Source organism: Crinia signifera, chromosome 3 (genome assembly GCF_055691185.1).
Source record: "Crinia signifera chromosome 3, ASM5569118v1, whole genome shotgun sequence".
Taxonomy (NCBI): Eukaryota; Metazoa; Chordata; class Amphibia; order Anura; family Myobatrachidae; genus Crinia; species Crinia signifera.
Genome location: NC_139219.1, coordinates 8,337,840 through 8,359,085, shown reverse-complemented (window position 1 = coordinate 8,359,085; position 21,246 = coordinate 8,337,840). Strand labels below are relative to the sequence as shown.

Sequence of the window (21,246 nt, the reverse complement as noted above, 5' to 3'; positions counted from 1 at the left end):
GTACCTAAGGAATGTTAGGGACCCACCTGGTAGTGGTGGTTTTGGCCAAATTGAACCTCAGTCTTACTCCAATGATAATTTGTTGCGTCTATTATAATTATTCTAATCCGCAGTGTTCTTAGTACTTATATAGAGTCACGGACAAGTATAAACTGCGTAGTCTTTGCGTGCGATGTTGACCTCTGTTAGGCTCTGTGACAGACACTAAACAATAGTTGTACATTTCTTTCTTTTCCAACCATTTCCATACTTTGTACATTTTGTTTTTGCATGCCGCTAATGCTGACTTATCTTGCTTCAGCATTAAAAGTGTTACTTATTTAAGTTGTTGGTTAGCCCTGACGCTTTCCCATTTGCCATTGCTCTCACGACGCAGGTGAAAGTGCCGAATATTCAGGTAAGGCTGACCCACAACTTTCATGTGTGTACTTCTAGATCCTCCCTGGCCCAATTATTATGTCTTTTGCTGTATTGGGCTCAGAACCACCTCAGCCATGTCCCAGTCTCTGCATGGCGACTTCCACCCTCATGTGTCACACATCACCTAGACTTGTAGTATCTCCATATATCACAGTACGCCTGTTATGGCAGCTTGTAGTATGTGAGTTTAGCGTCGCTTAGCACATTCCTAACTTGTAGATGTTGTTATAGTACGCGTTTATATGTGTCAGCAATTATACACGTCAACATAGGTCTACATTCACGCTGTACGCCTTACAGTCCTCGATATCTGCCAGGATTATGTAACGCAGTGGTTCTCAAACTCGGTCCTCAAGGACCCCCAACAGTTCTTGTTTTCCGAGTCGCCTGGCAGGTGTACAGGTGCACTCATTATTCACTGACACATTTTAAAAGATCCACAGGTGGAGCTAATTACTTCACTCGCGAGTCAATGTGGAGACATGGAAAACGTGAACTGTTGGGGGTCCTTGGGGACCGAGGTTGAGAACCACTGATGTAACGTGTCTGCAGGCTGGTCATATTGCCTGAGGGCAGACGTAGTTCACCTGTGTATTCAGCAGCCTGTGAGCGATGTTGGTCTGCTTGGCACTTTATTATGGATTTCTGTTTGTTTTCTATATGCAGGGGCTACACCTTCCATCCATATCTGGGACGCCATGGGCAAGCAGACTTTGTCCATTCTGCGGTGCTTTCATGCCAAGGGGGTTGGTTACATTAATTTTAGCGCTACAGGGAAGTTACTGGTGTCAGTAGGCGTTGATCCAGAGCATACAATTACCGTGTGGCGGTGGCAGGAAGGTATGTATCAGCAATGTGATGATGTTTAATCTCTTGTCTTCATTGAGCTAGTACCACTTATAGGGTTTCGTCCTCATTGACCTAGTACCACTTATAGGGTTTCGTCCTCATTGACCTAGTACCACTTATAGGGTTTCGTCCTCATTGACCTAGTACCACTTAAAGAGTTTTATCCTCATTGACCTAGTACTACTTAAACGGTTTCGTCCTCATTGACCTAGTACCACTTAAAGGGTTTCGTCCTCATTGACCTAGTACCACTTAAAGGGTTTCGTCCTCATTGACCTAGTACCACTTAAAGGGTTTCTTCCTCATTGAGCTAGTACTACTTAAAGGGTTTCGTCCTCATTGACCTAGTACTACTTATAGGGTTTCGTCCTCATTGACCTAGTACCACTTAAAGGGTTTCTTCCTCATTGAGCTAGTACTACTTAAAGGGTTTCGTCCTCATTGAGCTAGTACTACTTAAAGCGTTTCATCCTTATTGACCTAGTACCACTTAAAGTGTTTCGTCCTCATTGACCTAGTACCACTTAAAGGGTTTCGTCCTCATTGACCTAGTACCACTTAAAGGGTTTCTTCCTCATTGAGCTAGTACTACTTAAAGGGTTTCGTCCTCATTGAGCTAGTACCACTTAAAGGGTTTCGTCCTCATTGACCTAGTACCACTTAAAGGGTTTCGTCCTCATTGACCTAGTACCACTTAAAGGGTTTCATCCTCATTGAGCTTGAACTACTTAAAGGGTTTCGTCCTCATTGACCTAGTACCACTTAAAGGCGATCATCCTCATTGACCTACAGTAGTACCCATTAGTGAGTTTTGTCCTCATTGACCTAGTACCACTTAAAGGATTTCATCCTCATTGACCCAGTACCACTTAAAGCGTTTCGTCCTCATTGACCTAGTACCACTTAAAGGGTTTCGTCCTCATTGACCTAGTACCACTTAAAGGGTTTCGTCCTCATTGACCTAGTACCACTTAAAGGGTTTCTTCCTCATTGAGCTAGTACTACTTAAAGCGTTTCATCCTCATTGACCTAGTACCACTTAAAGGGTTTCGTCCTCATTGACCTAGTACTACTTAAAGCGTTTCATCCTCATTGACCTAGTACCACTTAAAGAGTTTTGTCCTCATTTACCTAGTACCACTTAAGGAGTTTTATCCTCATTGACCTAGTACTACTTAAAGGGTTTCGTCCTGATTGACCTAGCACCACTTAAAGGCGATCATCCTCATTGAGCTACAACCACTTACAAGGTTTTGTCCCCATTGAGCTAGTACCACTTAAAGGGGTTTCCACTTTAAATCTGAAATTTATCTAAACCCCAATGTTCTTGACCATAATGTTGCTTGATGGTGCCGGATCCCTTTATAACTATTTGTACACTCTCTTTAGAATGGAAAGCCCAATGATTTACCAAGAACGTATAAGTGATCTGGGATGTGTCTGATTTCATGTGCTACCATTCCCCAGGGGCTAAAGTCGCCAGTAAAGGAGGCCACATGGAGAGGATATTTGTCGTAGAGTTCCGTCCAGATTCAGACACACAGTTTGTATCGGTTGGAGTCAAGCACATAAAGTTCTGGACGTTGGCCGGGAGCGCGCTACTCTACAAGAAAGGGATTGTCGGTTCTGTAGACAATGCCAAGATGCAAACCATGCTTTCCATTGCCTTTGGTGCTGTAAGTTGTATGTTCCATTCAAAGCTACAAGTTCTGTCTGTCAAGGGCTTTCTAGCCAATTGAATTTGCTTTATTAGTCTCCCATCCAATACTTTTCCGCTGGTGGTTCCCAGTAGTTATTGCATGTATATAATAAGTCAGGTCACCTTGGATTCAATATATTTACTGTCAGGTAAGGGTACAGCAAGAAGTAACACAAATTACCATGCTAGTCATGGGGTCCAATACATAGCCTCTGCAATCTAGTAGAATCCTTAGCCTACAGTAACTAGTCTTCACTGGTGGTCTTCCATCCAAGTACTGGCCAGGTCCAACATTGCTTCCAAGATTGGGCATATCCAATGAGGTGTGACTGAAGCAATTAGTATGCCGATATAGCATTAGCCGCACAGATATAAGGCATATACATATTATCATCAGAATCAATCAGAATCAGAATCAACTTGCGCACACTAGGAATTTATTGGGTGGTGGGAAAGAGAGTCACTGAGGCCTGGGGAGAGTCAGTGAGGCCTGGGGCTGGAGTTGGGCCCTCCCTGGGCTGAGTTCCACACCGATGCCCCCTATAGTCTAATTGTACCTCCTCCCTTGGGGGTGGGGGGGCGCCACAACAGTATAGAGGGCTCCTGCGTCTGCTGATGCTGGGGGGACAGTGGGCATGATCTGCCATGGCCGGGTGCCGCCTCCGGGTGCCAATGGGGGTCACCTCCGGGTGCCGATGGGGGTCGCCACCGCCTCTGGGGGTCATCATGCCGAGGCTGAGCCTCTTGTGCCATCCCCGGTCCTGAGCCTCTGGTGACATCCCCTGGGGGCTTAACTGTGCGCCGCTGGAGTCGCGCCGGCGGCCGGGTCCAGTGCCGTGTCTTCCGTGCATCTCTAGCACGTGGGTGCCCTCCCTGTTCCTTCTCCCCCTCGCCATCCTCCTCCGTTCACAGGGCACCCAATTCTCCGGGGGCCGGAGATGGAGGTTCCAGTGGATGGGAGCTAGCATGCATGCGACCATCCCCGGCCCTGACCGGCCCCGACCGGAAGCATACTACTATATGTAATCATTTAGCTGCCTGTGCATTGTATTCGCTCTGTTTTGTGACTTTAATGGAAAAGGGTAACAGGGAAGAACACTCTGTGCTACCGAGTCATGTTACGGCGCGACTAGGAGGGCTGGTTAACATACAAAGTGGCTAGATGCGAGTGGACACATCTGCAATGCTAGAAGATCCAAAGTAAAGAGTTTTTAGTAGCATAGGATGAAGAAATGTTCCGGTACATACATGTAGACACTAATACATCCTGTTGTTTATTGCAGAATGGTCTCACTTTCACCGGTGCCATAAATGGAGACGTGTATGTCTGGAAAGATCACTTTCTAATCCGGCTGGTGGCAAAGGCCCACTCGGGCCCGGTCTTCACAATGTACACAACTCTGCGCGATGGCCTCATTGTCACAGGTGGAAAAGAGAGACCGTAAGTGGGTTATGGTTCTCAATCACTGGTATAGATGGTCAGTAGTGTCTAGGTCCACCGTCACCTAGGTTATTAGGTCAATACTTAAAAGTGGGTGACATACACTAGGTCGACATTGACAGAAGGTTGGCACAAACAAAAGGTCTACATGAACATGATCAACAGAAGAAAAGGTCAACACAAGTTTGGCATGGGTTTTGTTGTATATGTCGACATTTTATCTCCATTTTTCCCCATTGGTAGATGCATAGAGGCACTTTAAACTTGTCATATAAAATGAACTGGAGGACATTATATAATAGGAACTGGAGCACTGTAAGATGGCACAGTATGATTTGATGGCACTACACTGTGGAATAATATGAATTAGGAACACTGTTTTCTGCCATAATGTGAATTGGGGGCAATGTGTTACATAATGGGTGTAATTTAATAGAATGAGAGATTCAGAAAGTGATAGATTTGGTAAGAAATCTCCAGGTTTTTTTAAGCGGCGATCATTTACCTTGGTAGTTTGTATAAGAAAAAACAACAATAAAATGTCATTTTTTAATCTATTGACTGCTCACACTGGTGGAAGCCATTTTGTGGCTTTTATTCTTTAGAATGCAGTGATGCAGGCACTTTCCATGTCACACCTCAGTGACATCACTAAGTTTTAGTGATTGGTTATGGTCTCTGCTTCAAAATGGCTGCCTTCACCGTGTGTGTATACAGTAATCATATAAGCATATAGGCCATGTTACGTTTCACAAGAAAGAAAAGAATGTCTCTGTGTGGTGCACCTAGAGAGTTTCTAAAATTTAACTTTTATTCAATATTTTTTTTTTAAACTGCGAAATATAAAACACATATACACATGAAACAAAACAGCTAAACAGTTTCAAAATGTCAACATTTCATGAGGGAGGGGGAAGCTGGGAGCACACACATGATGTGTGTGTGGTCTGCGTACGCTTCGCAGAGAGAGCTTCAGAGGTCCTCTGAAGCTCTCTCTGCGAAGCGTACGCAGACCACACACATCGTGTGTGTGTTCCCAGCCTCCCCCTCCCTCATGAAATGTTGAAATTTTGAAACTGTTAAGCTTAAACCTAATGAGCGGTCTCGGTCCTGGTAACATACCCGTCTCAGCCTGAAGACGCTGTGTCTCACCGTGGGCACACGGCGTCCAGCTTACAGCACCTCCAGGCAGACGGAGTAGTGAGAGTGCAGCGGTGTACCTTAACGGCTGTCACTCATAGCAGATAAGCTGCGGCGCCTTGTGTGTATTGCTGTTTTCCCTGCCGAATACTGAGCAATCCAGGCTCACGGCATCACACGGAAATAAAACAGCATTCATCTCACTCCCGCCGCCAATTATATATGTTATCCATACCCATATCTGCTAATTAAATTATTTCTGGATCAGAGATGCCGACATACTGTGTCAACACTGCCATATACCTATAGGGTCAAGATAGCAGTTCTAAAAACACACACTTATCAGCTAACTACCATACTGAAGGGAGACATACCCTGGGGCCCCACGGTGTGAGGATTCTATATCCTTTTTATATGTCATTGTTTTGTTTCATGTGTAGATGTGTTTTATATTTTGCAGTTTAAAAAAAAATTATTGAATAAAAGTTAAATTTTAGAAACTCTCTAGGTGCACCACACAGAGACATTCTTGTGTGCCAGTAACCCTGTGTCCTGTGGTAGCACACCCCTTATCAGATATATGTCAAGCTGAATCAGATCTATTTAGGAGGGGTCCACCATAAAATTTACCTCAGATCTTTTCTGTGCGACTAGTCACCCCCCAAACAATTCTCAGTGTTACGTTCCAGTCAGCCCCGGAACTGTTTTTCCTTGTAGGACAAAAGAAGGTGGCGCTGTGAAGCTGTGGGATCAGGAGATGAAACGTTGCCGGGCATTTCAGCTGGAAACCGGCCAACTCCTGGACGTCGTCCGATCAGTCTGCAGAGGCAAAGTATGAGCGCGGGACATCTAGAAGCTCAGATCTTCTCCACATACATGAGTGGATTTTACCATAAACCCATTGCATTATTCTACAGGGCAAAGTGTTAGTCGGAACTAAAGACGGAGAAATCATTGAAGTGGGAGAAAAAAATGCTGCCTCCAACATCATCATTAACGGTCACGTGGAGGGAGAGATTTGGGGTTTAGCTACACATCCCTCCAAAGATCTCTTCCTTACCGCCAGCAATGACGGGACGGCGAGGATATGGGACCTTGCGGATAAAGTAAGAGCAGCTTAGATAACGTATATGCATTGTGGGTAATTATAACCCGTGTTCGAGGTCAGTTTCCTCACAGCTGGCACAGACCGCTTCTAGTTATGGGATTCAGGGTTCTGTCTGATATCTGTTCCACAGAAGCTTCTGAACAAAGTGAGTCTGGGCTACGCCGCCTGCTGCGCCGCTTACAGCCCCAATGGGGAGATGGTCACAATCGGGATGAGGAATGGAGAGTTTGTTATCCTGCTTGTGAATTCCCTGAAGGTGTGGGGCAAAAAGCGGGACCGTAAGGGGGCAATACAGGACATCAGGTATAGAACCATATATACGTGTGACAGAATAATATGTTTGTGTGGTTGTGCGTTAAGCAGGGATTATATGCAGTGTTCTCTTATGTCCTAGAATCAGCCCTGACAACAAATACCTGGCGGTCGGCTCTGCAGAGAACACGGTGGACTTCTATGATATTACCCAAGGTACGGCGTTAAACAGGATTGGCTACTGCAAGGACATCCCCAGCTTCGTCATACAGATGGACTTCTCTGCCGACAGCAAATATATTCAGGTACTTTTTGTTCCACTGCCGCAATGATAACGATATACTTTAGCGCAGGAGTGTACTTGTTTTCCTTTAGTCCAAGGCTCAGAAACAGATCCTTTGTTATAGAGCTGCACAGAATTATCTCCAGATAAGGCGTTAATAACCTTGTTGACTATTAACGTCCCTGGTTGTGACATCTATATCTGATGCGTTTAAAAGACTTTGTGCTAAAAGAGGAGGCGGTGCTTCACTCAAAGGGGCGTGGCCTCACAACCCTACTCTCACCTTATAACTTTAGCATAATTTCTGTACTTCATCACTTTCTGAATTATCGGAGGCAGTCCAGGAGGGGTGCAGGGGGGGGAGGGGGGGGGGAGAGAGTATACCTCTTGAATTGTATTCATTGATTTATGTATTTGTTCTGATGTCTTCCATTATAGTATTTGGTTTAATTACCGACCTGAAACGTATGTTATTGTTTCTGGCAAGTTTCTAGAACATCACTCCATTGCTGAATGCTGATTACTACATTATAGTCATCCATACGGTTTGTTAAACAAAAATGATAACAATTTCCCACCATGTATAATGTATATATTTAGTCATTTATTGTAAACTCAATAATTCTGTCACACCATGTTACATATCTCTTTAGAAGTGCCGTTAATTTATTGTTAACAAATCGTTTCATGTATGTTATTAAAAGTGCTTAATAAAAATAAAAAAAAATAAAAAGAAATAGTAATTGTCTCCTGTTTGTGTTTTCAGGTAGCAACTGGTGCTTACAGGCGTCAGGTGCACGAAGTGCCATCGGGAAAGCAGATTGTAGATGGGTCATTCATAGAAAAGATTACCTGGGCCACGTGGACAAGGTATATAGATGTGCATTGGTGACCCAGTGGGTGCAGTAGGCACCGAATCATTTATTCTCAGCCATAAAATATAATAAAACACAATGGGCCAGATGTACCAAGGTTCAAAAGTGAAAAAGTGGTAACGCACCGGCCAATCAGCTCCTACCTGTCATGTTACGGGCTGGGTTTAAAAAAATGACAGGAGCTGATTGGCTGGTTGCGCTAAATTATCAAGTACCGTTACTCTGTACTTGTTTCCTAGCACGGCTCCCACGATATTCAGTCGCATGGCATTTTTTTTCATCGCATCGCATGCCACATGCCCATATGCGATGCAATGCGATTTTAAATTGTATAAGCACCCTAATGGGCCGCGGATTACTGCGCTTGCCACACTATCTAAAGTCAACTGGTTGTGGGTGTAGGAAAAGGTCGGAGGATGCGTACCGCCGCCCCTCGCGGGCTCGCTGCGCTCGCCATGCTTCGGGTTGACGTTCATAGTGGGGGTGGCGTGGGGGTGCATTTAACATTGAAAGCCCACATTAGGGTGCTTATACAATTTAAAATCGCATCGCATTGTATGGCATTGTATGCCATATACAATAGTATACCATTTTATATTCTATACCATCGGGTGCCCATCGCATACCATTGTATGGCTTGTGGTATGCGATGCGATGGGCGCCGTGCTAGGAAACAAGTACCGTTTTAAGTATATATACACATGAGTGATATATACAGTATCCCAGCGGTCAGTTTGCCGGCAGTCAAAAGACAGATCCGGTATCCTATTATAGATATTCCTGACAGGGGCCCTGTAAGGGATCTTACCTTTTCCCACTACCCCCCAACCATCTCCTCTAATGCCTAACCCTAACTCCCTGGCAGCTACAGAAGCTCTGCAGGTCCAAAATTAGTTACAAAGCAAAGTGATACGGCCATGCTGCCATGCATAGGCGGCTGTATCATAGTCAGTGAAACTTGCTTGAGTGACAGCTGAGCTCAATCAAGTATCTATGGTATTATCAACTCCAGGCCTAATATTTTTTAATTAATACATATTTATTAAACAAAAAAAACCTTCATTTAATGATGCGCTGTTACTTATGGGCCATTGCTCTGGACTTGCCCCCCCCAGGTTAAAAGTTGCCAGCCAGCCCCTGGGTACACAGTGCTATCTGGTATAATGCTGGGAAATGTTATATGTTGCTGTGGACGTGTACTGATAACTAGTGTTGTGTATACTTTGGGCAGCATCCTCGGAGATGAAGTGATCGGTATCTGGCCACGTAACGCAGACAAAGCGGATGTAAACTGTGCCTGTGTGTCCCACGCTGGGCTCAACGTCATTACCGGAGATGACTTCGGCCTTGTTAAACTTTTTGACTTCCCTTGCACTGAGAAGTTTGTAAGTGTACACAAACATGTGTGATTCACATTGTATGAGCATGTATGATTCACATTGTATGAGCATGTATGATTCACATTGTATGAGCATGTATGATTCACATTGTATGAGCATGTGTGATTCACAGTGTATGAGCAGGTATGATTCACAGTGTATGAGCAGGTATGATTCGCATTGTATGAGCATGTATGATTCACATTGTATGGACATGTATGATTCACATTGTATGAGCATGTGTGATTCACAGTGTATGAGCATATGTGCTTCACAGTGTATGAGCATGTGCGATTCACATTGTAGGACCATGTGTGATTCACATTATATGTGCATGTGTGATTCACATTGTATGAGCATGTGTGATTCACAGTGTATGAGCATGTGTGATTCACATTGTATGAGCATGTGTGATTCACAGTGTATGAACATGTATGATTCACATGTGAGCATGTACAGTATGATTCACATTGTATGAGCATGTATGATTCACATTATATGAGCATGTGTGATTCACATTGTATGAGCATGTGTGATTCACATTGTATGAACATGTAGGATTCACATTGTATGAGCATGTATGATTCACACTGTATGAGCATGTGTGATTCACAGTGTATGGGCATGTTTGATTCACATTATAGGATCATGTGTGATTCACAGCGTATGAGCATGTATGATTCACATTGTATGAACATGTATGATTCACATTGTATGAGCATGTGTGATTCACATTGTATGAGCATGTGTGATTCACATTGTATGAGCATGTGTGATTCACAGTATATGAGCATGTATGATTCACATTGTATGAACATGTGTGATTCACATTGTATGAACATGTGTGATTCACATTTTATGAGCATGTAGGATTCACATTGTATGAGCATGTAGGATTCACATTGTATGAGCATGTATGATTCACATTGGATGAGCATGTAGGATTCACATTATATGAGCATGAGTGATTCACAGTGCATGAGCATGTATGATTCACATTGTATGAGCATGTACGATTCACATTGTATGAGCACATGTATGATTCACAGTGTATGAGCATGTGTGATTCACACTGTATGAGCATGTATGATTCACAGTGTATGAGCATGTGTGATTCACATTGTATGAGCGTGTGTGATTCACATTGCATGAGCATGTGTAATTCACAGTGTATGAACATGTATGATTCACATTGTATGAGCGTGTGTGATTCACACTGTATGAGCGTGTATGATTCACATTGCATGAGCGTGTATGATTCACATTGCATGAGCATGTATGATTCACATTGTATGAACATGTGTGATTCACATTATATGAGCATGTGTGATTCACACTGTATGAGCATGTATGATTCACATTGTATGAGCATGTACGATTCACATTGTATGAGCATGTGTGATTCACAGTGTATGAACATATGTGATTCACATTATATGAGCATGTGTGATTCACACTTTATGAGCATGTATGATTCACATTATATGAGCATGTATGATTCACATTGTATGAACATGTATAATTCACATTGTATGAGCATGTATGATTCACATTGTATGAGCATGTAGGATTCACATTGTATGAGTATGTGTGATTCGCATTATACTAGTACAGTGGGGGTTATTCAGACCTGATCGCTGTAGAGCGATTTAGCAGCACCCTGCAACTAGAGAGCCGCTGCCCAGTCTGAATGAAATCCCGTCCTATGTAAGCCTGCAAATTGCTCCCCATGTAATGATTCCCCAGTGTGTGCGTAGCCCAGGACTTACTCAGCAGCTGTGATAGAATCAGGCTGATCGGGGGCGGAGCTGACATCACATGACTGCCCCTCACACACCTGGCCACACCTGCATTATCCCTGACACTCCCAGATAACAGTCGCTCACCATGTAATGATTCCCCAGAGGTGCAGTCTGTGCGTAGCCCAGGACTTTCTCAGCGGCTGCGATAGAATCAGGCTGATCATGGCCAGAGCTGACGTCAAACGTCTGGGCACGCCTTTGTTTTCTCTGGTTAACACCCACAAATGCCGGCTTCCTGTCAATCAATTTGTGTACGGCCAGCGATAAAAAAAAAATTGTAGGATTGTATTGCACACGCACGCTGAAATCTGTATGCACGGTAATTAGGCGGACTGCAAATTTGTAGCCATGCGATCATGTCTGAATGACCCCCATTGCACGAGCATGTGTGAGCATGGTAACTATGAGTTGTTTTTGTTTTTGCTTTAACTATTTACAGGATAACTGTGTGTTAGTTTCCTTTAAAACTGAAGGGATGGATTCACAGTATTTTGTCCTGTGAAGCTGCTAGGCTATTTCTCCTCTCCCCATTCGCTAGCGAAGCCATTGTTTCTCTTCCCTTTCCCATAGTTTATTTTCCTAACTCACCTGTCAATCCTATTGAGCTATAATAATCTCCCTGCGATATAATAGTGATATGGCCGAGTGGTGAGGACATGATTGGGGTGTATATCATTAGGTCTATGGACAGGCCAAGAAAACACCAAACTGATAATGGAAAGAATTTTGTTGTGTTACAGAAGCAGCTAATACATCCAGTGGGAAGGATACAAAGGCTGTGTGTAATGATTTATGGTAACAAGTACTCATAACGTGATGTCTTTGTGTTTCTCTCAGGCCAAACACAAGCGGTACTTTGGTCATTCCGCACATGTGACTAATGTTCGCTTCTCGCACGATGACAAATACGCCATAAGCACTGGAGGTGACGACTGCAGGTAACGCCGTGTAGCAAATGGAATGCCATTATGTGCATATATATATATATACACACACACTTACATCATTTACAGTTATACGGGTTTATGTGTAGATTTCTGTGTCGTGATGGGAGGAGTTATATTGATCGGAATGACATCGGCCTATGTCTGAAATTAGCATATTGTTCCTGTATATACAGTGTGTCTTCAGGGGTGTAGCCTACGTAACGGGCATCGCTAGGCTATTAGTAACCACAGAATCTCTGCCCCCGTTCCTTATTTATAAACAGCAGCATTTTGCAGGCAAGTGCGATATCTGGATGTACCTTTACTAAGCAAAATGATCATAATGAAATGAAGGGGTGGGGCAGTGGGGTAATCATAGGGCCGCAGACCTGGCGGCGGAGGGGAGGCGCTGAGTAGCTGAGGGCGCCGGTGTTATTGCTGCGCAGCACTGCCAGTGGGACCTGCTTACCTCCCACCCCGGAAAGAGGGGGTTAGGTAACAGAGTTACCTATTGGAGGCGCAGGGGTGTGGGTTGCTTGGTCAAGCTGCAGTACAATAGTTGGGGGTGTCACTCCCCAAAATATGCAAAAAGAGAAAGAGGAAAAGACTGCGCTAGTGAATCCAATAAGTATTAAAAAATTAAGAATTAAACGATGCTAGTACCACTAAAATAAGTTTTATTTTATTTGTTTAGTTTAGTACAAACCGTGTAGGAAAAAAAATTTTGACTGAAAAAATGTAGTGACTAGTCCCAACGGTACGGTATTCTGATGAACCAGCTGGCTGTTTTTAGATTTAGATTGCAGATATATAGTCCATCTCCTTGTAGTGTAATCGCCAGATGGATATTCAGGGGTACCTCTGGGTGATGACGGTATCCCAGGATTTGTGTCCCAAAATATTAGATCTTCAGAGGTTCAAGATGGAGTTGGTAAGGTACTGTATACGGTATCTGTGGACTGGATATTGTGGGGTCAGTCACAGGAAATCCACCAACGCGTTTCGCTCCACCTGGGGCGTATCCAAGGTGTCACACATTGGATTCTGGGGGTCACCACGTGGATAGTGGGGGTATGACGTTGTTAGTTGGGGAAATGTGTGTTGTGTGTGTGTTGTGCTTTATACTTACCCTCCTCCGGCCCAGCCACCACATCCATCACGATCCCCGCGATCCACGTTCCCCTCCTCCGGCAGTCACTCCCCGGCGCCAGCGTTCAGTTCCCCTCCTCCGGCACTTGCAGCGTACAATGTACGCAATTAGCGTAGTGCTGCTGGGGGAGCAGGGAAACCATGTGATGCTCCCCCAGCGGCACTACGCTGAATTACGTACATTGCTGGCGCCGGGGAGTGACTGCCAGAGGAGGGGGACTGAACGCTGCCGCCGGGGAGTGGATGGCGGGGAGACAGTGGGGATCGTGATGGACAATGGACGCAGTGGCCGGCCCGGAGGAGGGTAAGTATAAAGCACAACACACACACACAACTGTATTATCACGGCGCTGAAAACATAGCATAGCTGGGCGCCGTGATAATACACAAGTACCAAACTGTTAATGTCTTATACTAAATGCAATAATGAACTCCGCATTATCGACGCGTTTTACTTTTTCAGAGATGTTACATTAATTCCATTGTTCCTTCTCCTTCTTTGCAGCGTTTTTGTGTGGAGATGCCTCTAAGGAAAGAGCAACTCTTACTGGCCTGGAACACGTGGGGGAGTACCCCACGTCTCTGCTGCACATATGTCCTTGTAAAATGCTGCATGAATCAATCTGTTACATACACTGTACATATAAACACCATAATGTAACCCATCCTGTAAATCACAGTGGTATTGGACGTTACCCCCGGAACGACGCCCGTGTGCTTTACAACAGATATACGGGGTGACGTCTAATATCCATATCACAGTAAGGGGTGCATTATACATTATAATACACAAGTTTCCCCAAAGATGACATCAGAACTCAGATAATATACCGACTATTTCCGAGTTTATACACATTTGTGTCACTTGTGTATTATAACAATATAAAGACTGTGATATTATTTCATTTAACATAAAATACAGAAAAGATATTATTATTTTTTTGTACAATGCAGCATTTTACTTCCAGGAATACCGAACTTGTCCGTCCAACTTGACATCCACCAAACATCGTTTATTTAGCCTTGAGTTGTATTTAAGATTTTATATTATTGAGAATCGAAATGTTTACACTTTGTTACCCATGACATTTGATATGTGGATTTATTTTATTGATGGAGATAATAGCAGTGCTGCATACTTAGTGATGATAATTATTGCACATTTTGTTACAAAAATAACAACTAAGACTAATCGTGCTATTTTTGCATTTTATATTCTACATAAGCCATGTTTGAATCTTTTTGTTTTGCATTAGGTTTTTTTTTTCTGTTTTGATTTTTTTTTTTACTCATGAAGTGCCTTGAACTATTTATTGTCTGCCGGGGGGGGCTCACGGTGCGGTGTGTGGCGATAGTGTTGTATCCTCAATGGTGGCAGCTTAATACTGAGGGATTTATTTATCATCATGTATGTGACTTAGGGGGAGACTTATCAAACACCTGAAAGTGACAGGTGGAAGTGCTACCACAGCAACCATATTCTAGCCAGAGGCGGATCCAGGGGTGGGGGGAGTTGGGTGATCACCCGTACCCTTAGCATTATGTGGCTGTGATCACTATCCCCTGCTGTTTGTATTCCTTGTATGTCAGCTTACATTGATTATGCTGTCTGCTTCAGTCTAGATTTATTGAGCGCCGAGCTGTCGATGATTCTGGAGCATTCTGAGACCCCCAGGCAGTGACTGCTGTGCTGTAAATCAGGATTAATTGTTAACCCCGCCTCCAAATATCATTTATCTCGTGCGCTCTACAAAATCAGCTAGAAGTGGATTGGTTGGTTAGGGCCACGCCTCCACTAGTCCTCTTTACAAGGTTTGATAAGTCTCCTCCAATTTATCTGTCCGTTACTGTAAAACGAAGGAAAAGCCTTCACTGTGCAATGGTGGGTGATGCATTCTGTAACGGGGCCTGCTATAGGCTGCGTTAAGCCTTCCACCAGTGCTGACAGAGATTCACCATCTCGTTACTTAGGGTGTCATTGCCAAACACTGCTTTAAACCATCTCTTTCTTCATGATCTTACAAAGTGCCATGTGTATAAGCTGGCGAGGCAGCGGTCACTGTCATCGCTGCCATGTGTATAAGCTGGCGAGGCAGCGGTCACGGTCATCGCTGCCATGTGGATAAGCTGGCGAGGCAGCGGTCACGGTCATCGCTGCCATGTGTATAAGCTGGCGAGGCAGCGGTCACGGTCATCCCTGCCATGTGTATAAGCTGGCGAGGCAGCGGTCACTGTCATCGCTGCCATGTGTATAAGCTGGCGAGGCAGCAGTCACTGTCATCGCTGCCATGTGTGCCGCAGAACACCAACGTTATGTTACCTGTACTGTTGTCCCTTAGCGCCACGAACACCACACACTGTATAATATTGCAATGTGGTGGGGTGTTCGCTCGCCCAGCAGCTGGCGTTAAAGGGCTCGCTAAGCAGTGATTAGCGAGTCGCCCTAAACCAGGCCCTTAGCACCTTCTAGATTAGAAGATAATAGATGGTATCTGACTGTTTGCCCATAGCAACATCCCATCTGAAATAGATCTCTCATCTTAATAAACTTATCCCACAGTTTAACTCCTTAAAATTCCATTACTTAAACCATTGAAATAAAAAAAAGCCTTTTAAATCAAAGTTCACCTTTCGATTTTATGTACTATAAGTATTTGGAACCTTTTTTGGTCTTAATGGACAACTAGACGTAACATGCAAGTTGCCTTAAATAATTATGCGACTACTTACACTCAGTTTTACTGATTATTGTCCCGTCCCATCAGATAACTGGGAACATTTCCCGTCCACCACAGCGACTTCAGGGAGTGTATTTTGCCGGAGTCACATCTGTGACCTCATGCTTATACTGTTACTAGTAAGCCGGCTCGAAGCAAAAGCTTCGAAAGCTAGTCTGCTACCTTGTGCCTCTGTGTTTGTGCAAGAATGAGAGAAAGAGATGTAATTTCACTCACCGCCAACAGATGGCAGTGTTTCGGAGACACACAGACACTAGACATAGGCCCTGCCCCTGCGTACACCGGACTGACACACCCACTTTGTGCATCTTTACACGCAACCATGTAGACTTACTCTATGTGCGGCATTAAGGCCCTTCTCCTCGCCTACACTTCCCATAACATAACCATATGACAGTACACACCAGCGCCCAGGAACGCCACAACGCCGCGACTTTTCAGCAAGACACCTCCACAGTTGACATTCATAATTGAATCCTAATCAGGACCTCAGTTCACAAAACGGCCAAATCGGACAATCGCTTCTAAATATCTGCGGGGTTCCGTCACAATAGCAGGACAGTTACCGCCATACATTTTCAACTTGCATTTAGATTTAAAAGTCCATTAATAACATCGAAAAATAACCAATTATTTCAAGACAATAATGTATGAAATCTACACATCTTATACACAAACGAGAATAAAACTGCAGTGCGAGATAGAGCGCTACCCTCTAAAGTGCCATTTCTGCGCTCCGTATCAAAGTCGCCTTTCCGGGATGAAGTGGGTTAAAAGACCCATCTATACCAAAAACCGTTCTGCTGGAAGCTTGGAAACGGAAACAGAGAAAATGATCAATTATGTTTATTTTATAGATGTTATTTGTTTCTAACAATAATGGTAGAAAACGAATAATCGCATTTCCCTATAAACGCCGATTGATGATTTCCTTAAGCTTTAAACCCTTAACGTGTCTGTTTTTTATTGTGCATCACGAAATAGCAATGATTTACTTGTGAAACGATGATTATGAATCTAGAGGTATAATGTGTGCAAATGTTGTAGCATTGGATATTTATATTAAGTGCCCCAAAGAGCATTATGTATGTACGTTATTGAAAGTTATCTGTGTTATGTCTGATCAATGCCTTATGTTCGTCTATAAAGGGATTATCTGCCCCAGGGTCCAAATAGGGTTTGTTGTCACATTCCTTAGAGCTACAGAAGGCGGATCATGTTCCCGTGATCCCCGGGAGCTGCCTGACGCATGTATTCAGAACTCAACAGCCATGGCGGAAACTGGAAACGGGTATGGTTAGGTGTGAGCGTAATGACCAATCACAAGCTGCCATCAAGAGATTGTGACAAGTGATTGGTTCTACTGATCATATCCCTCCCCCTTTTTAAACGGTGGTTATTACTAATACATTACTGGTTAGTTATAGCCCATTACAGCTTTCGGGTCTCCAGCCGGGATATGGTCATTTGGTCTACAGCATCTTGGTCAACATGGGGATAGGTCAACATAGGTTTAGGTCGACACAAGCATTAGTCAACAGTCAAAAGTTTGACATGGTTTTTTCAGTTTTTTGAGCCGACATGTACCTACCATCCACTAGGGCGTGGTGGGAGAATAAGATAGTGCCCGAAGCATTGCGAGCGAAGCAAGGGGATGTGGTGCTTTTTAAACTGTGTCTAGGTCGACATTCGGGTAAAAAACCCCATGTCAACCTTTTGAAAGTTGACCTAATGCTTGTGTCAACCTAAACCCGTCAACTTTGTCCCATGTCAACCTAGAACCATATTCACCTTTCCCCATGTCGATAAATGGTGTTGACCTAATGTTTGTCAGCCAAGATGCTGTAGCTAGACCAAATGATCCCAACTCCTGCAGCCAGGGAACAGGCCGGCGTGGGCGCTAGCGCAGTTCTGAAGAGAACACGTCACTTCTGATGGTGTGGCTGAGGTCCGTTTGATGGTGCACATCCGTGTATTAACATTGCGGCTGCTGGTCATTCCAATAGGACAAAAGTTGTAGCCACTTCAGCAACTGCGTCCACCTCTGAATCCCCCCCGTAGTGCTCTTTTCCTGTTCTCCTTCCGCTTAAGCGAGGGCCGTGTACGTAAACGGACTATAGTGGGTCCGGGGGGGCTGTCATCTGCGGCAGGATCGCAGTGCCTGAGACCACCCAGTGCAATGTTACATCACACGTGACACGGTTCTAAAGGGGCCAGAACGAATATTCAAGGGAGATGCAGCGTTTTATTCCTCTAGAACAGTGGTAGCCAACCCTAGCCTACGAGAGCTACCAACAGTGCACATTTTCCAGACAACCTAGCTGCTGCACAGCTGCACTCATTAATCACTGACACATTTTAAAAGATCCACAGATGGAGCTAATTAGCTCACTTGTGATTCTGTGAGGAGACCTGCAAAACATGCACTGTTGGTAGCGCTCGAGGACTAGGGTTGGCTACCCCAGCTCTAGAACCAATGATATGATGGAGTCACAGGCTGTATTCTCTTGTATAACTCACCCCGCTCCTGTGTGACCGGTACACAGTACCGCAAGGCGGAATGGGACCGGTCACTGCCTATGTCTTACTGTACACCATACTGATTGTATCTCGTACTGCAGGAAGGATGTGAGGACCTGGGCGGCAGGTAACCGGGATTAGAACATTAGTAGCCATAGCCGGTATAGGATAATGGAATAAAGTTCTCCAGATCGCACCGACAATTCCTACACTGAAAAGACTTTATTCCCAAAATCTGTACCATACTGTACATTGATATATTAATGTAGAGACTTATTTTTTAAATCATTCTCTGTGCAGAATTTAACAAAAATGATTTGTTTTATTTTCCCCGTGGTTAATAAATCTGATGTTGCATTTTTTTATTGTGTAATGTGTAATCCTTTGTCAGAAGAACATCAATCAGAGCAACTTGTATATGTGATTGTACGCTGTGGGCCACATTCTGTCACAGGCGGCATTTTGTGTGGAAACGGCTCCCGGTCTCCTTCCACATCAACCAGTCTCTCCCCAACCCCATACAGTGCGTCAGCCACATCTCAGCCGTTCCGGGATTCGGAATGCAAGAATTTATTTTTGTTTTATGAGGGGGAAAAAAACACGAAAAACTCATGTCACTGAGTCTACAATTAACATGCTGACTTTTTGCTTGTCTCAACATATCATCCATGTCAAGCCATAGCTTGGATCCCAAGTCAGACCACAGCACTCACACTGGCAGGAGAATTCTTCAGTACAGTCCTAAGATATGGATGGGTTTGTGCACTATAGCAGCTATATGATGCTGAAACCAACCCACTGTTCCAACTTCACATAAGCATTTGCTGGGCAGGATAAATTAGGAAAAGGTTTTACAAAACCCACGTTACAAGACCCATACACACTGGCCGTTTTCCCAGAGGGTGGATGACTTTCCATAGCAGGACACTATTGTAGGCCAGTCACCCCGTCGCTCATGTGCTGGTAATACGTGAGCGCAATCACTGGTAGCTAGGCCCTACGGAGTAGCCTATATTGCGACACAGAAGGTCCAGATTCCAGGTAGCAATACATAGATCGATCATATAAATAGCCCCTAGAAATAAGCATGTACCAACACTGGTAACCAGGGGGAAAAAAAAAGCCACTGGCAAATAAGAAACCCCTGGCAACAAGCATGAAACCCCAGACTATGAACATGTAACCACTGGCAACAAGCATGTTACTCCTGTCAATGAGTAGGAAACACCTGGCAAAGAGCATTTCGGTAAAAAATGATGTATGATTGGGGGGGGGTTTGAGGGCAGCACAGAATTTTTTTAAGCAAGGACCACAAATTTTCTAGTGACGCCACGGAGGGTGGACAAAAATAAATGACAGATGCGTGAAAGGGAATTTAGGTGCGATATGGGCAGATTGTGTGAGGCGTGAATGGGGTCTACCCAAGTTCATATAATGCAGGCAAACAAAACCTGGACCCCCCTGTCACACCGCAGCCTACCTAGATAGGAACACTCTGGGTCCGCTTTCCCCACACAGACACAATCTGGGCTGCCCCAGCAATATCCCGGGTATAAGGTGGAGTGTGAAAGTGGCATTATGTAAATCAAGTTAATATTTAAAGAAATGAATAAAACAAAAACCCACATGAAAAATCATTAATGTAAACTTCAGAGACCTTTGTAAATATTGTTAAGACCCCAATATAATTCTCACTCTTCCACCAACAGTGGTCATAATATAAACCTCAGAATATCCCGTGGCTGTCTGGCCACAATGTAATATCCCGGGCACTATAAGGATTTATAAAGTGGGAGGGGCCTTATGCACACAGCCAATCAGAAGCAGCTACTGATTACAATTACCTGGTAGTGCAAAATTTGCACCAGCCAAGAGGGGTTGGGGTCATTGGGTGTGCCCAATTTAAGGAGAAATGCATTAAGTCGACACCATAAAAAAAGTCAACATAGGTAAGGTCCCCAGGTCGACAAGCATTGAGATGACAATGGGAAAGTTGACAGTCAAGAGGTCGACATGTGTTTCACTGGGTTTTTTGTGTCCCAAATGTTGACATGGACACCATCTAAGTGTCCCGCGTCACCCCGATTGGCTCGCCATGCTCGGACACGATTTCATTCTCCCACCTTGCCGTAGAGGACGGTAGGGCATGACATACCACCTGTCGGCACAATGTTGGCTAAAAACAAAAACGTGAAAAAAAAATCATGTCTACTTTACCATTTTCGACCTAATGCTCCTGTCGACCCAATGCATGTAGACCTGAATAGTGTCGACCTATTGGCCATATTCCGACAAGAGATACGCCGTGTGACAGGTACAGATGTATCGGTGCCTCAGGCTACATTACACACATTTCGGTGGACACACCCCATTGGCACCCTGCACTTAACTGTCCCGTCCATCCCTCAGCGTAAAGATTTAAAAAATGAATATCCCTCAGCGTAAAGATTTAAAAAATGAATATGTCGCACGAATGTGTACATCACACAAACAACTACAAGAAACACTACGGGTGATATGCAATGGGATGACAGAATCAGAAAGGGGGAGATTTGGGAAGAAAACTCCAGGGTTTTTTTTTTGAAGCGGCAATCATTTACACTGCAAAACCAGTTTGGTTTTGCAGTGTAAGATTTGCTTAAACGTCTTCAGAATATATTGTCAT

At 44.2% G+C, this 21,246-nt stretch overlaps 1 protein-coding gene across 5 annotated transcripts in view; it reads left to right on the top strand.

Annotated features, from left to right (window-relative positions):
- Window positions 1–18,943, top strand: part of EML6 (EMAP like 6) — a 201,057-nt gene extending 182,114 nt beyond the window's left edge. For 3 of the 5 annotated variants that reach the window (XM_083175222.1, XM_083175218.1, XM_083175217.1), the window contains 12 exons: window positions 377–397; window positions 1,087–1,260; window positions 2,737–2,945; window positions 4,252–4,409; window positions 6,267–6,381; window positions 6,467–6,655; window positions 6,788–6,960; window positions 7,052–7,214; window positions 7,959–8,062; window positions 9,299–9,452; window positions 12,086–12,186; window positions 13,829–18,943. In XM_083175222.1, coding sequence (XP_083031348.1) covers window positions 377–397; window positions 1,087–1,260; window positions 2,737–2,945; window positions 4,252–4,409; window positions 6,267–6,381; window positions 6,467–6,655; window positions 6,788–6,960; window positions 7,052–7,214; window positions 7,959–8,062; window positions 9,299–9,452; window positions 12,086–12,186; window positions 13,829–13,853 — 1,586 coding nt within the window. In that variant the 3' untranslated portion in view covers window positions 13,854–18,943. The remainder of the gene's footprint in view (window positions 1–376; window positions 398–1,086; window positions 1,261–2,736; window positions 2,946–4,251; window positions 4,410–6,266; window positions 6,382–6,466; window positions 6,656–6,787; window positions 6,961–7,051; window positions 7,215–7,958; window positions 8,063–9,298; window positions 9,453–12,085; window positions 12,187–13,828) is intronic. The other 2 variants (XM_083175220.1, XM_083175219.1) reach the window with 1 other exon arrangement.
- Window positions 18,944–21,246: the final 2,303 nt, after the last annotated feature.